Below are 13,270 nucleotides of genomic sequence, written 5' to 3'. Positions count from 1 at the left end.
AACCTACTAAATGGGAGAAGTATTTGCAAATCATGTATCTGATAAGGGACTAATATCCAAGATATTTTTATATAGAAAGAACTCGTTCATAGAGTCAATAGAAAAAAAAAATCTGATTTTTAAAATGGGCAGAAGATCTGAACAGACTTTTTTCAAAAGACATACAGATGGCCAACAGGTCTATGAAAAGATGCTCACCGTTAATCCTCAAAGAAACGCAAATCAAAACCATGATGAGATACAAAACCTCATACCTGTTAGAATGTATCGAAAACACAAGAAGTAAGTGTTGGTGAGAACATGAAGAAAAGGAAGCCTTTGTGCACTGCCGATGGGAACAGAAACTGGTACGACCACTATGGCAAGCAGAATGGAAGTTCGTCAAAAAAATTAAAAAAACAGAACTACCCCATGACCCTGCAATTCCACTTCTGGGTTTTTATCTGAAGAAAAGGAAAGCACTGACTCAAAAAGGTACAGGCAGCCCTATTTACAAGGGCCAAGACATAGAAGCAACCTAAGCATCCACTGATGGATGCATGAATAAAAGAAATTACGGTATGGGGCGCCTGGGTGGCTCAGTCGGTTAAGCGGCCGACTTCGGCTCAGGTCACGATCTCGCGATCCGTGAGTTCGAGCCCCGCGTCGGGCTCTGTGCTGACCGCTCAGAGCCTGGGGCCTGTTTCCGATCCTGTGTCTCCCTCTCTCTCTGCCCCTCCCCTGTTCATGCTCTGTCTCTCTCTGTCTCAAAAATAAATAAACGTTAAAAAAAAAATTAAAAAAAAAAGAAATTATGGTATATGCATACAATGGAATATTACTCAGCCATAAAAAAGAATGAAATCTTGCCACATGTTACACCTTGGATTGATCCGAGGGCATTATGTTAAGTAAGTCCCACAAAGAAAGACAAATACCATATGAACTCTCATATGTGGAATCTTAAAAACAAAAACAAAAACAAAAAACCCCCCACCTCATACACCTCACAGACATAGAGAGAACAGACTGGTGGTTGCAGTGGAAGGTGTGGGGGGAGGAAGGTAGTCAAAAAGTAAAAAGAAAAAATCAGTATATAAAATATGATTAAAGCTTCCAAAATGATAGTATCAATAATTTATAAACTCTCAAAGATCAGAGTATTGAGTTTTAGATCAAAAAGGAAACATGAGAGATATTTATTAAAGTGTCTAGTCTAATCCCCTTATTTTACAAATGAGAAAATTCAACTGGGACTTTTGAGAGAGACTTTCCCATATATACAGATCTAAATGTCGAAATGTGGACGAGAGGGACGCCTGGGTGGCTCAGTCGGGTAAGCTTCCGACTTCGGCTCAGGTCATGATCTCGCACTCCGTGGGTCTGAGCCCCACATCGGGCTCTGTGCTGACAGCTCGGAGCCTGGAACCTGCCTCGGATCCTGGGTCTCCCTCTCTCTCTGCCCCTCCCCCGCTCACGTTCTGTCTCTCTCAAAAAAAAAAAAAAAATGTGGACTAGAATTTACCTTCTGGTCCAACTGTTTTAATATACCATACTTTAGGATACACAACAAAATACTAGATTAAATTTCTGGAATTAAGCTACTAAAAGAAAATCTGATTTAGACTGTAGATTAGACTACCTAAAGCTGAAAAATGAAGGTTTCTGGAAAGGAATTAATGCTGCTAAGTAAACAAACAATAACGTTAAATAATCTTTCCTGAGACTGTAAAAGTTTCAGGAGAGCTAGAAGAAATAGGACTTCAAAGCCAGGAAGAAAGAAACGGGCAACAAAATGGAGGTGCACTGCATCTCTGGGCGCCCCATCAAAGGCCGGGAATCAAGTAAGACAACAAGCCATGCCGTGATCAAGTCTGGCTGAAACTGACCACGTGGGTCATGGTAGGGTAAATCATTAACCTGCTCTGAGACCCAGTATAAAAAGATTAGCCAGAGGAGGAAGCTAAGCAAAACTACATGATACAAAAGAGAGTCTTTATACACATTCCACACACTTGAATACGGTATTCCAAACTATACTTTTAAAGCATGTTAGAAGTTTCAAATCCCAATGGTCTTACCTCCGCTTGTGATACTAAGTACCTAAGATTAGAATAAACCCACCATCGCTCATAAAATTCTATTTCTACTGGCTATATAACTTTATCCTCTAATGATCAATAAATAACCGGTCAACAACCTAGCAGCCTATCACCATACCTTACTGGGTTAACAATCTCGCCATATTATCATTTTAAATATTAAACTCTCCGTGCTTCCCCTGCCACTGTACAAACATAAAACCTGGCAAGACAATCAGTCATGGAGAAAACTGAAATGTAAAATTTTATCTAGGGTGTGAGCTCAATTAAGTTCTTTTAAAAACGACAAAATATGCTCTGGCAGGTAAAGGAAGTCATTTTCTTTTTGCTTAAGAGTTTTCAAACTCTTTTTTACAGAATATTTTCCAAATCTTCTGTAAGGAGAATGAATAATTTTTAATAACGAAAATATATCTTAGCCAAAATCAGAAGACTAGCAGGCTTAGATAAAACTTTCATAATACTTCTTCTAAACGTTTTCTCCACTAAGCCTCCTCAAACACATGCTCAAGCACTCTATCAGTATTTAACCATTTACGTGATGATAAAAAAAAAACCTCATTTTTGAAATTTTTCTCTCTAAAATTAAGTTACAATAAAAACAGCAAAAATTAGTAAAACAACAGCAACCCACTTTGAATGTTCCATAGAAACACGATTATATACTGATAAAATATTAGTAAAAATTATTTTAATAAAAGATTTACATCCACCCTCTTTCCTGAGAAAAAACAAAGAATTTTATTATTTAATATAATACTGTGAGTACATGAAGACACGATCTCTCTCTCTCTGACACACACAAACACACACACACACACACACACACAAGGGGGGGTCAAGGGGTGGCAATCAACATGTCACAGGGTGTGAGAATTTCTCCTTCCTTTCCTTCCTTCTGGAGTGATGATAAACTGCACTGACCATCCGTACATCTTAAGTCTTACTGAGTGACCTCGATGAGACTCGAAACCATAAGAAAAGACAAATAGCCAGCCTCGCCCGTGACTTTCTTTCAAGAAGTAGTTTAAAGGTTACCATGCGTCGGGTGCTGTGCTAGGGACTGGCGTTTAAGAAGTAAACCCGTCAGACCCAACAAGAGCTAACCTGTGGCCTTGGCCTCACGGACACCACATTGTAATGGCTCTCCCTACTCCCTGCCCCGTGACTGGGAGTGAGCAAGCAGCCAGGCCGGCGTCACCCCCGGATCCACCACCTTCTACCGGCAACAACTTCTCCTTTATCCAGTGCCCCTCCCCAACAATCGCTTCCCAGCCTTGACTTCTACAACCCAAACAGGAAACAATAATGGTCAGCTGATGCTAACATGTATGAGAGAGTCCCCACTACTGTGCTAAGAGCACCTGCCTCCGTGTAACGGCCAGGACCCATACTATAACTTCCTAGTCCTGTCCTAGGCCACCCAAAACTGCTCTACCAACTTCCACCTCAATTTTCAACCCTTTATATGTATCCAGTCACTTTTCCCCATCATTTCACAATTATCACATACACGCTATTAGGTAGCTACTCTGTGAAATCTGAAGTCGGCAAAATAAACGTATACTATTTTTTTTGAAGTCTGAGAAAAAGAGAGAGAGAGAGAGAGAGACCACACACATGCAAACGGGGAAGGGGGAAGAGGCAAGAGAGAGGGAGAGAGAGAATCCCACCCAAGCAGGCTCCCCACTGTCGGCACAGAACCCAGAGTGGGATTTGAACCCACGCACCGTGAGATCACAACCCGAGCCGAAATCAAGAGCCAAAGGCTTCACCAACTGAGCCAGCCAGGCACTCCTGAAAATATATTATTTCATGGACAAATAATAACATGAGGTATTTCTAGAGATATGTTTGCAAATTTATTATTCACTGCAATCTAAACGTAATCACTCATTTAAGCCAGGCTATAACACTAACTTAAGAAAAACTGATTTTCACATGTTAGCAGAACAATGGTGATCCAGGGTAAGACATATCGAAAAGATTTGTTTTTAACAGCTACTTAATCCAAGGAAGGTATTGCCGATTTGCCCAGAGACCTTACGTCGACAAATGAAAAAATTAGGTAAACTTTATTTTCTAGAACAAAATTCCAACTCATCATAAATATCGCCAAAGATGCTGATTCTCTGAGTAGTAAGCATCATTCTCCTTCGGTCCAACTCCTCTTCCGTCTAACACTCCATACACACCCCCAACCTCATCCATGCCAACCAAACTCACTTCCGCCAGAACATGGGAAGGAGAAATGCAGGGCTCTGGGAAGCTGTTCTATTGTATGCAAAAGTTAGCCCTACACCAAACTGCAGAAATAAATGAGAGTCCTTCCCCGCAAGGCCTTCACAGTCTAATAAAGAGACAACAGAAAAATTTTCAGTACAGTAGAATTAATGCCACTGAGATTACAAAAATTCTGTGAAATTATACGAGGGGGAGAGAGGGTGAGGAGGGACAGGGGCAGGATTAGGATAAGGCTACCAGCTTGAGAGACAGGTATGCCCTCACCAGACAAGAGGTGAGAGTGTTCGAAGCTTAGCAAAACAGCACCTACAAAGGCATAAAGGTAAATATCTTTGCTTTTCTTGACTGTCAATTTTGTAACTCTCAGAAGACAGGTTGCAGTCTTCCCTCAAGAGATTACAGATTACTGTGGGGTGTTTGAGCGGCTCAGTCATCTGAGCGTCTGACTTTGGCTCGGGTCATGATTTCACAGTTCGTGAGGTCGAGCCCCACGTCGGGCTCTGTGCGGACAGCATGGAGTCTGGAGCCTGCTTCGGATTCTGTGTCTCCCTCTCAGTCTGCCCCTCCCCTGCTCATGCTCTGTCTCTCTCTCTCTCTCTCTCTCTCTCTCAAAAAGAAATAAACATTAAGGAAAAAAAATTTTTTTAAAGATTACAGATTACTTTGAGATATTTAGGGTTATTTTGGGAGTGCATCAGAATTTATTCAAATATGAAGACAGACACATCCAATTCTAACACTAGCTTTTGGAACAATCTTATTTGACCAGGCACTGATATTTCTCTACTCACCAGTAAGACGCACAAATACATGTATTCAATGCACTTGAGTGAAAGCCCTAGAAAGAGCTTAAGAGTCTAACATTCTTCGGGTCAGATGGCATGACTTAGTGTTTGACTTGGCAAACCTCTTCCTCATTCTCCTAATCTAATTAAAGCATATATATTTATTGTTATGTTAACCTGAATATTGTTTGTGTCCCTCAACTAGAATATATACACTATGAAAAGCAGGGACCGCCCTGATCACGACTGTTCCCCCCAGCACTCAGCCAGTCTTGGCACTTAGCAGGTGCTAAGCATGTATCTGATACACTTGAGTGAACAAATGGTCAGTAAAAAGGAAACACATCGCTCCTGAAGCAATAGACTCTGACAGTGAACTATGACCAGACAATCTGTATAGCTCAGCAATCTGGCAAGATTATCACTTTCAAACACTTAATTATCACATTCCTTCTGAAACAAGATAATTGGCACACCTAAAAATAATGAATCCAAAAGATCCTGGGGAATCGTTTTAATCTAGTCCCTTTAACATCACTGCTTTCCTAAACTGTATATTTATGAGAAAGAACAAACATCCATTTGGGGAAATGGATTCTTCAACGGTTCACTCTTCAATGATTTAATACTGTGTGACTTTAATCCCACCTGACTTCAGCCATTTTTTGTGCTGTTTCCCAGCGCGCAGTATAGGTAGATTCTGCTTCTAAAGCATCTTTCCAATCTGATTCGCCGCTCCTTAAAGAAAGGCATATACACTGTACTACTCTTAAGCCGAAGATTGCTTGGGGAGCTCCTGTATGCGATCAGGTGCACAAAAAGGGCCCGCAAGACACAAAACAGAAGGAAAGATTTCAGGAGTCTTTAATAACACAATCACTAGGCCCACGTTGCAAAGAGTAACTTTCTTTCCGTGAGGGCTCCCAATTATGATCCCTAGATGGTGGCTCGTGTGCAGCTAATGGAACGAATTTGCCCCATCGCGTGGAAAACTGTGGCCCTTCTGGCCAATCCCAAAAACAAGATTCAAACGCCCCCACGTTTTGCTCTAAGGAATTCGGGACTTTGCAACAGGCATTGGCACTTGTCCCTTAAAGTCTATTTCAAAGCCCCCAACGAAACCCCAACAACGAGCCTGTACAGAAATACTTCCAGCCACACGCAGATGTGTCTGGTGCTATGAAAGTAAACAATCGACGGGAGAGCTTAAGCTGTTTTCAAGATTAACGTGGATTCGCAACGACGAGACTGCCACCTGGACACATGGCTGGAAAACGGAGAGCTCGTTGCTCAGCAAGAGCAGAAAATAGGAAAATTTTCAACAGCACTTATTTAAAGTTTCCACCTTCACACACACCCCCTTCCCCTGCAGCACCGGGTGGGGGCCTCGGCCTCGCCAGAGGCGCGGGGAGGAAATCTGCACTTGACTTCCGTCCTCTCCCGGCAGGAATGAGACCCTGCCTTCCTGCCCCGCGGACCCCCCACCCCCGCCCGGGGCCACCTCCCAGCTCAGCGCACCGCCAGACGGAAACGGAGAGGCGTCCTTCCACCTCCGACCCCGGCCGGGGGCCGCGCGCCCACAGCCCGGGGTGCGCCTCGCCGCTCCGCCCCGGCGCCGCGGGAAGACTTGAGCAGTTGAGCCCGGGGGCGCCGACGACCGGTGCCCGCGCCCCGCCACGTCCGGCACGGTCGCCCCCGCGCCGGCCACCCTCGCGCCGCCCCGGCTCGCCGGGCGCCTCCCCGCTTCCCGGGGGGCAGCTGAGCCCCCGCGCTCCCCGCCCGCCGCCGTCCAACCGCCCCCGCCCGGGCCGCGGGCCCCCGGCCCCCGCGCTAGGCCCCGCGGGCCGCCCGGGCGAGGGGCGGGAGACAAGGACCTCCCGCCCGCCCGCCCGCCCGCGGGGGTCCCGGGCCGCCCCCGCCGCCCTCCTGCCGCACCTACCATGGTACAGATGGAGGCGAATTTGGAGACTGTCATTAGGATTTCCATCCGCCCAACGCCATCTTCCACCCAATCACAGCGGCGGCGGCGGCGGGCGGGGGAGGAGAGGAGCCGGGCCGCCCGCTTGCACCGCAGCCCGCGGGCGGACCCCCAGCCGCCGAGGACCCACGCACCGAGCCTGCTCTGCCGCCGCTGCCGTCGTCGCCGCCGGCGCTCCGGCACTCCCCGCCTCGGGCCCCAGTCCCCGCCCGCCCGCCCCCGGCTCCTCCCCGGCGCAGGGCGCAGCCGCTGCCTCGGGGCCCGCGCCTGCCCGCGAAGCCGCCCGCCGTACACCCCGCCCTGCGCGCTGGGGAGCCTGCTCCGCGGCGGCCCTAATGCCCGGCCAGCCCGACAGCTGCGCCGCCCAGCGGCGCGCCCCGCCCTCCCGCCGCGCGCTCCGCCCTCCCGCCGCGCGCTCCGACCTCCCCGCGCGGCCCCGCCCTCCCGCCGCGCGCTCCGACCGCCCCGCGCGGCCCCGCCCTCCCGCCGCGCGCTCCGACCGCCCCGCGCGGCCCCGCCCTCCCGCCGCGCGCTCCGACCGCCCCGCGCGGCCCCGCCCACCCCGCCGCGCGCTCTGCCCGCCCCGCGCGGCCCCGCCCACCCCGCCGCGCACGCCTCTTCGGCTCCGGAGTGCGCGAGCCGGGGAACTCCGGCGCGGCCCCACCCCGCGCACGGCCGGACCCCGCCTCCCGCCCGCGTCCCGCGCGGTCCTAGAGCCCGCGCGCCGGCGGAGCTCGGGCGGCGAGAGCGGCGCGCGGGGAGCGTCCGCCCGCCGCTGCTTGGGCGGCGGCGGCCTGAGTAAGTCCCGGAAGGGACTGACCCGCCGCCTCTGCCGAGAGCGAGGGGACAGCCGGCCCCCACTGCCCAAACAGAAAACGGAGCTGATGATCTGGATAATTCTGGGTGGCGTGGGAGGAAACCTGCTTCTGTACGGTTAAAATAACCCGATAAGCATCCCTACGTCCCAGGCACTTAACAAAATGTAAGGTGGTCTGTTTCTTTGACATATGTTAGGTCAAAACACCGTGACTTCGCGAAAGACAAATTAGTAAGATAAAAATGAAACTATATTTCGCTCCGTGAAATAAGAAATAAATAATGAGGAAAGGGAGCCAAGCTGCCTTCCCGCCTCCCCTGCTGGCCATAAATTTAGAGTATGTTTATAAATACAGTACCTAAATATATTTGTTCTGAAAGTTGAGTTCCAAAGCAGGGAAGATCTCAACCCAGCCGTGATGATGACGTTACCATAGACAAGTCTCGCAAGTGAGAAAAATGTCGTGTGAGAGCTACTTAAGCCGTGGCAGCTAAGGGTACAGTTCCTCTTTTGTACTTTGATAAAATACTCCGCGCATCCTGTTCCTCGTGTCAGGCAGCTCAGCTTTATTTCTTCCTACTGAAGAAAGTAGTTCAAGCTAGTAGGGTGACTTTATTATGTTAGAAAGGTTGCAACATTTCCCGATTGGTGAGCTGCCGTGATGGGGTGCTTTTTGGGGTTCCCCCATTTCAGTGTGGCCGAGGGCCTGAATTCAGATGAAGCTCAAAAATCAGATACGCCGTATCTAATGGTTCAAAGCATTCAAAACACAGCAAACAAAATTGAGGTGCAAAACAGATTTCTGGTACATGAATGCTGTTTCCATAGTGATTTCCTTTATAAGCTTGCCTGGGGAGAAAAAATTGCGAATAGAATATAGCGAAGTCCCCATAGTAGCCGGCCTGGTTCTCCAGGCACCTACTTCCACGGAAGCTGGGGCCCTCCCTCTTTGCCCTGATACCCAAGCCAGTGGCGAGGACCCTACTTTACGCTACCGCACACTCAGGTTTGCGGTGCTTGTCTCCCTGTCTCCCTGCCCAGACTCGGAAGAATCACCCACCCGAATTCTTTGTGTTCTGTTCTGCTTAGACCCCCAGGGCCTACCGCTGTCACCAGGCTCCCAGACCCCGCCTTGTCTCTGTGGGTAAATGCCTGTATATAACTCCTGTCCTCCTCAATTCCTATTCTGTTCCAGGAAACAGGTTTAATGTGCCAGAATTTGAGCCCACCAATATGCTTCTTCGTCCATGAATCCTAAAATGTCACAGGAAGGAAGGCCACCAGCTTTACACATCATGTTACATGAGAACTGGCCTTTTTAAAGATAGATTCCTGATAGAATTGTCAAGAGCTGGGTCTAGGTGATGTTATAGAAGTCTAAATTCATGAGGGATGTCATAGATCCTAATAGCAGAACTTCACAATGCCTTAGCCTCAGGTCGACTGGAGAGGCACGGATATAAAAAGAGATTCTTCTATGTGCTAGGCACTGCCCTGGGGTATTTCTTACCATATGCGATACAGTTAAGATAAGATTTGACTGAAACACCTCACTATTGTACCCAGAGCTTAGAAGGAGTCGTCTGGGTTTGGAACAGTTTTTACAAAGACCGTTGTACCTAGAGAAACATGAGTATGTGTATAACTGACTTGTTTGGGGCCTTCCTGAGTGCGGAAACTGCAAAATTTACCCAGGTAACTTCAAGGACCAAGCAAGTAAACAGCCCAGGGCCAACTTAATCTACTCGGTTTTAAATTTTTGAATATTTGTTTCATTTGAATAGTTTTACACAATCCTGCAAAGACCAGAACCTTGCAAGCTACTTCATATTTTCTCTTACTCATCACGCGTCTAGTTAACCACGCGTCACCTCATACAGGCATAGCACAGAGACGTCGTGGGCTTGGTTCCAGACCACCGCAAAAAAGCAAATATTGCAATAAAGCAAGTCAAATTAATTCGGGAGTCTCCCAGACATATAAAAAGTTCCGGTTACACTCGACTACAGTCTTTTAAGTGTGCAATAGCATTGTGTCTAAAAGACAATGTACCTTAACTTAAAAAATACGTTTATTACTATTGTTATATATTATATACATATATATGCATATGGCAATTTTGTAAAAGAAAACAATAAAGTTTGCCCCATTGACAGACTCTTTCTTTCACAATTTCCCTGTAGTGTCTCTTGCTGTTTGATAGAATTTCCCCCACAGTAGAACCTCCTTCAAAGCTGGAGTCCATCCTCTCAAACCCTGCCCTGCTTTCACTTCTAAATCCCGTGTTGTCACGTCAACAAGCTTCACAGCATCTTCAGCAGGAGCAGAGTCCCATCTGGAGAAACCACGTTCTCTGCTCAGCGGCGAGAAGCAGTCCTCACCCCATCGCGTCCTGTCACGAGATCGCGGCAACGCCGTCCACCCTCAGGCCCCACTTCGTCTAGTCCTGGTTCTCTCGCTGTTTCCACCACATCTGCCGTGATTGCCTCCACCGACGCCCCGAGACCCCAGAGTCATCCCCAAGGGTGGGAATCCACTTCTGCCAAACGCCAGCAGAGGTGGATATTTTGCCCTCTGCCCGTGCATATTGGATGTTCTTAATGGCATCCAGAATCTAGAATGTTCTTAATGGCATCTAGAATCCTTTCCAGAAGGTTTTATTTGCTTAGCCCAGATCTATCAGAGGGATCACTACGTATGGCACCTATGACCTTACAAAACCTACCTATTAAAATATAAGACCTGCGGTGTTTTGTACATAGCAGGGCTCTCGGGTGACCAGGTGTATTGGTCCGTGAGGAGGAATATTTTGAAAGGAATCATTTTTCTTGGCAGTAGTTCTCAACGGTGGGCTTCAAATATTCAGTAAACCGTGCTGTAAACAGACGTGCTGTCATTCGGGCTTCGGGGTATCATCTATAAAGCACAGGCAGAGTCGATTCAGCATAATTCTGAAGGGCCCGGGGGTTTTTGGAATGGTCAGTGAGCACTGACTTCACATCACCAGCTGCCTTAGCCCCTGACAAGACAGAAGCTTTGAAGCCGGCCACTGACTTCTCTCTAGCTGTGCAAGTCTTCAGTGGCATCTTCTTCCACTAGAAGGCCATTTCGTCTACACTGAAAACCTGTTGTTCAGTACTACCACCGTCGTTACCATCGTACCTAGACCCGGATACGTCGCAGCAGCTCCACACCGGCATTTGCTGGTTTACCTTGCGATTTTACGGCACAGAGACGGCTTCTTTCCTTAAAGGTCATGAGCCTTCGAACGTTTCTTCTGGCGCTTCCTCACCTCTCTCGGCCTTCACAGAAAGGATTACAGTTGGGTCCTCGCTGTGGATCAGGCTTTGGCTCAAGGGAATGTTGTGGCTGTTGTGATCGTCTCTCTGGAACACTCAGAATGCCTCCATATCAGCGATAACACTGTTTCACTTGCGTATCATTTCTAACACAGCACTTTAAACTTCCTTCAAGATTGTTTCCTCTTCATTCCCAGCTTGGCTAGTGTTTTTGCTGCAGAGGCCCAGCTTTTGGCCTATCTTGGCTTTCACCATGCCTTCCGCACTACGCTTAATCACGTCTAGTTTTTTTTTTTAAAGCAAACTTCTTTTTTTTAAAACGTTTATTCATGTTCAAGAGACAGAGCACAAGCAGGGAAGGGGCAGAGAGAGAGGGAGACACAGAATCGGAAACAGGCGCCAGGCTGTCAGCACAGAGCCTGACGGGGGCTCGAACCCACCAACCGCAAGATCATGACCTGAGCCAGGGTCTGACGCTCAGCCGACAGAGCCACCCAGGCGCCCCTCGTCACTTCTGGTTTTAAGTGAGAGACATGTGGCTTTTTCCTTTCATTTGAGCACTTAGAGGCCATTACAGGGTTACTAATTGGCCTAATTTCAATATCGCTGTGTCCCAGGGAATAGGGAGACCCAAAGAGAGAGAGAGAGAGAGAGAGGAGGAACAACCTGAGCAGTCAGAACACACACATTTATTGACTAAGTTCATCATCTTATATGGGTGCCGTTTGTGGCACCCCAAAACAATTACAAAGTGATTGCGGGATCACTGGTCACAGATCACCACAACAGATACAATAATGCAAAACGTTGATGAATCACAAGAACCAGCAAAATGTGACACAGAGCCCATGAAGTGAGCCAATGATGTGGGAAGAATGGCTCCACCCACGACTGCCACAAACCCTCACAGTAAAACGCACAATGAATGTGAAGAGCAACAACACGAGTTGTGCTTGTGTATTTCTGGCTATTTGTCTTCTCCCTAAAGGCATCTGGATTTGTACCAGCTCACATAAATAAATGGAAGTTTGCTTGGGGGGAGGGGAAGGAAGTGGGGGGGGAGGGGGAAGGAAGTGGGGGGAGGGGGGAGGAAGTGGGGGGAGGGGGGAGGAAGTGGGGGGAGGGGGGAGGGGAGGAAGTGGGGGGAGGGGGGAGGGGAAGGAAGTGGAGGGAGGGGGAGGAAGTGGAGGGAGGGGGAGGGGGAAGGAAGTGGAGGGAGGGGGAGGGGGGAAGGAAGTGGGGGGAAGAAGTGGGGGGAGGGGGAAGGAAGTGGGGGAGGGGGGAGGAAGTGGGGGGAAGGGGGAGGAAGTAGGGGGAGGAGGGAAGGAAGTGGGGAGGGGGAAGGAAGTGGGGGGAGGGGGAAAGAAGTGGGGGGAGAGAGGAGGAAGTGGGGGGGAGGGGGAAGGAAGTGGGGGGAGGGGGGAAGGAAGTGGGGGGAGGGGGAAGGGTGGGGCAGAAGACATCCATAGTGACAGGCAATGCTTACTGAGGACTTTTCGATACACCAACTTACCAGATCCTCGTAACAACCCGGTGAGGTAAGTGCTATTATTATGCCCATTTTGGAGGCAGGGAACCTGAGGCACAGAGTTAACTTTCCCCAGATGGCACAGTTGGTAAACAACGGAACCAGGATTTGAACCCGGCTGCGAAGGCCACATTTGTATCCGCTCTGCTCTCCCAGCTCACGGAAAAGAGCCTCCTTTCAATTCTAGCACAATGAGGCCGAGAGGCACTGATCTAATATTCGTAGTACGTCTATTACGGCGTATAGAATTCACTATGACCTACCTCCTGAGGCATTTTGCGACCTCGGTGAACGCCTGTACGGTACTTAAAACAACGCCTGGCACTTCAGGAGCCGATCTTTCCCTTATTCCCCCCTCCTCCTCCGCCCCTCCCCCCCCTCCCCCTTCCCGGCTTCGTCTCCGGTCCTCCCCCCTCGGCCACCACCGCGCTCCTCTCACGCACGCCTCCCCGCCGCGCCTCACACCGCGACAGCTCCGTGCCGCCTGCGCCTGCGGGCGGCCCTCGTCCCTGGAACATCCTCCGTCCCTCGCCCGGTC

General features: G+C 49.0%; 1 protein-coding gene and 1 long non-coding RNA gene across 2 annotated transcripts in view; one reads left to right on the top strand and one right to left on the bottom strand.

Annotated features, from left to right (window-relative positions):
* USP12 (ubiquitin specific peptidase 12) overlaps positions 1-7,305 on the bottom strand; it is a 105,855-nt gene extending 98,550 nt beyond the window's left edge. Inside the window, exon 1 of the mRNA XM_086714772.1 lies at positions 7,050-7,305. Coding sequence (XP_086570898.1) covers positions 7,050-7,097 — 48 coding nt within the window. The 5' untranslated portion in view covers positions 7,098-7,305. The remainder of the gene's footprint in view (positions 1-7,049) is intronic.
* Positions 7,306-7,795: 490 nt separating this feature from the next.
* LOC147584876 (uncharacterized) lies at positions 7,796-12,150 on the top strand. The gene is made up of 2 exons (XR_015253990.1): positions 7,796-8,401; positions 9,101-12,150. It is a non-coding gene; the product is annotated as an uncharacterized LOC147584876 (long non-coding RNA).
* The last annotated feature ends 1,120 nt before the right edge of the window (positions 12,151-13,270 follow it).

This window comes from Puma concolor, chromosome A1 (assembly GCF_028749965.1).
Source record: "Puma concolor isolate L17-30 chromosome A1, mPumCon1.1.hap2, whole genome shotgun sequence".
NCBI classification, from domain to species: domain Eukaryota; kingdom Metazoa; phylum Chordata; class Mammalia; order Carnivora; family Felidae; genus Puma; species Puma concolor.
Note: the sequence above shows the minus strand (reverse complement) of the source record. Positions and strands in the feature narration are given on the sequence as shown.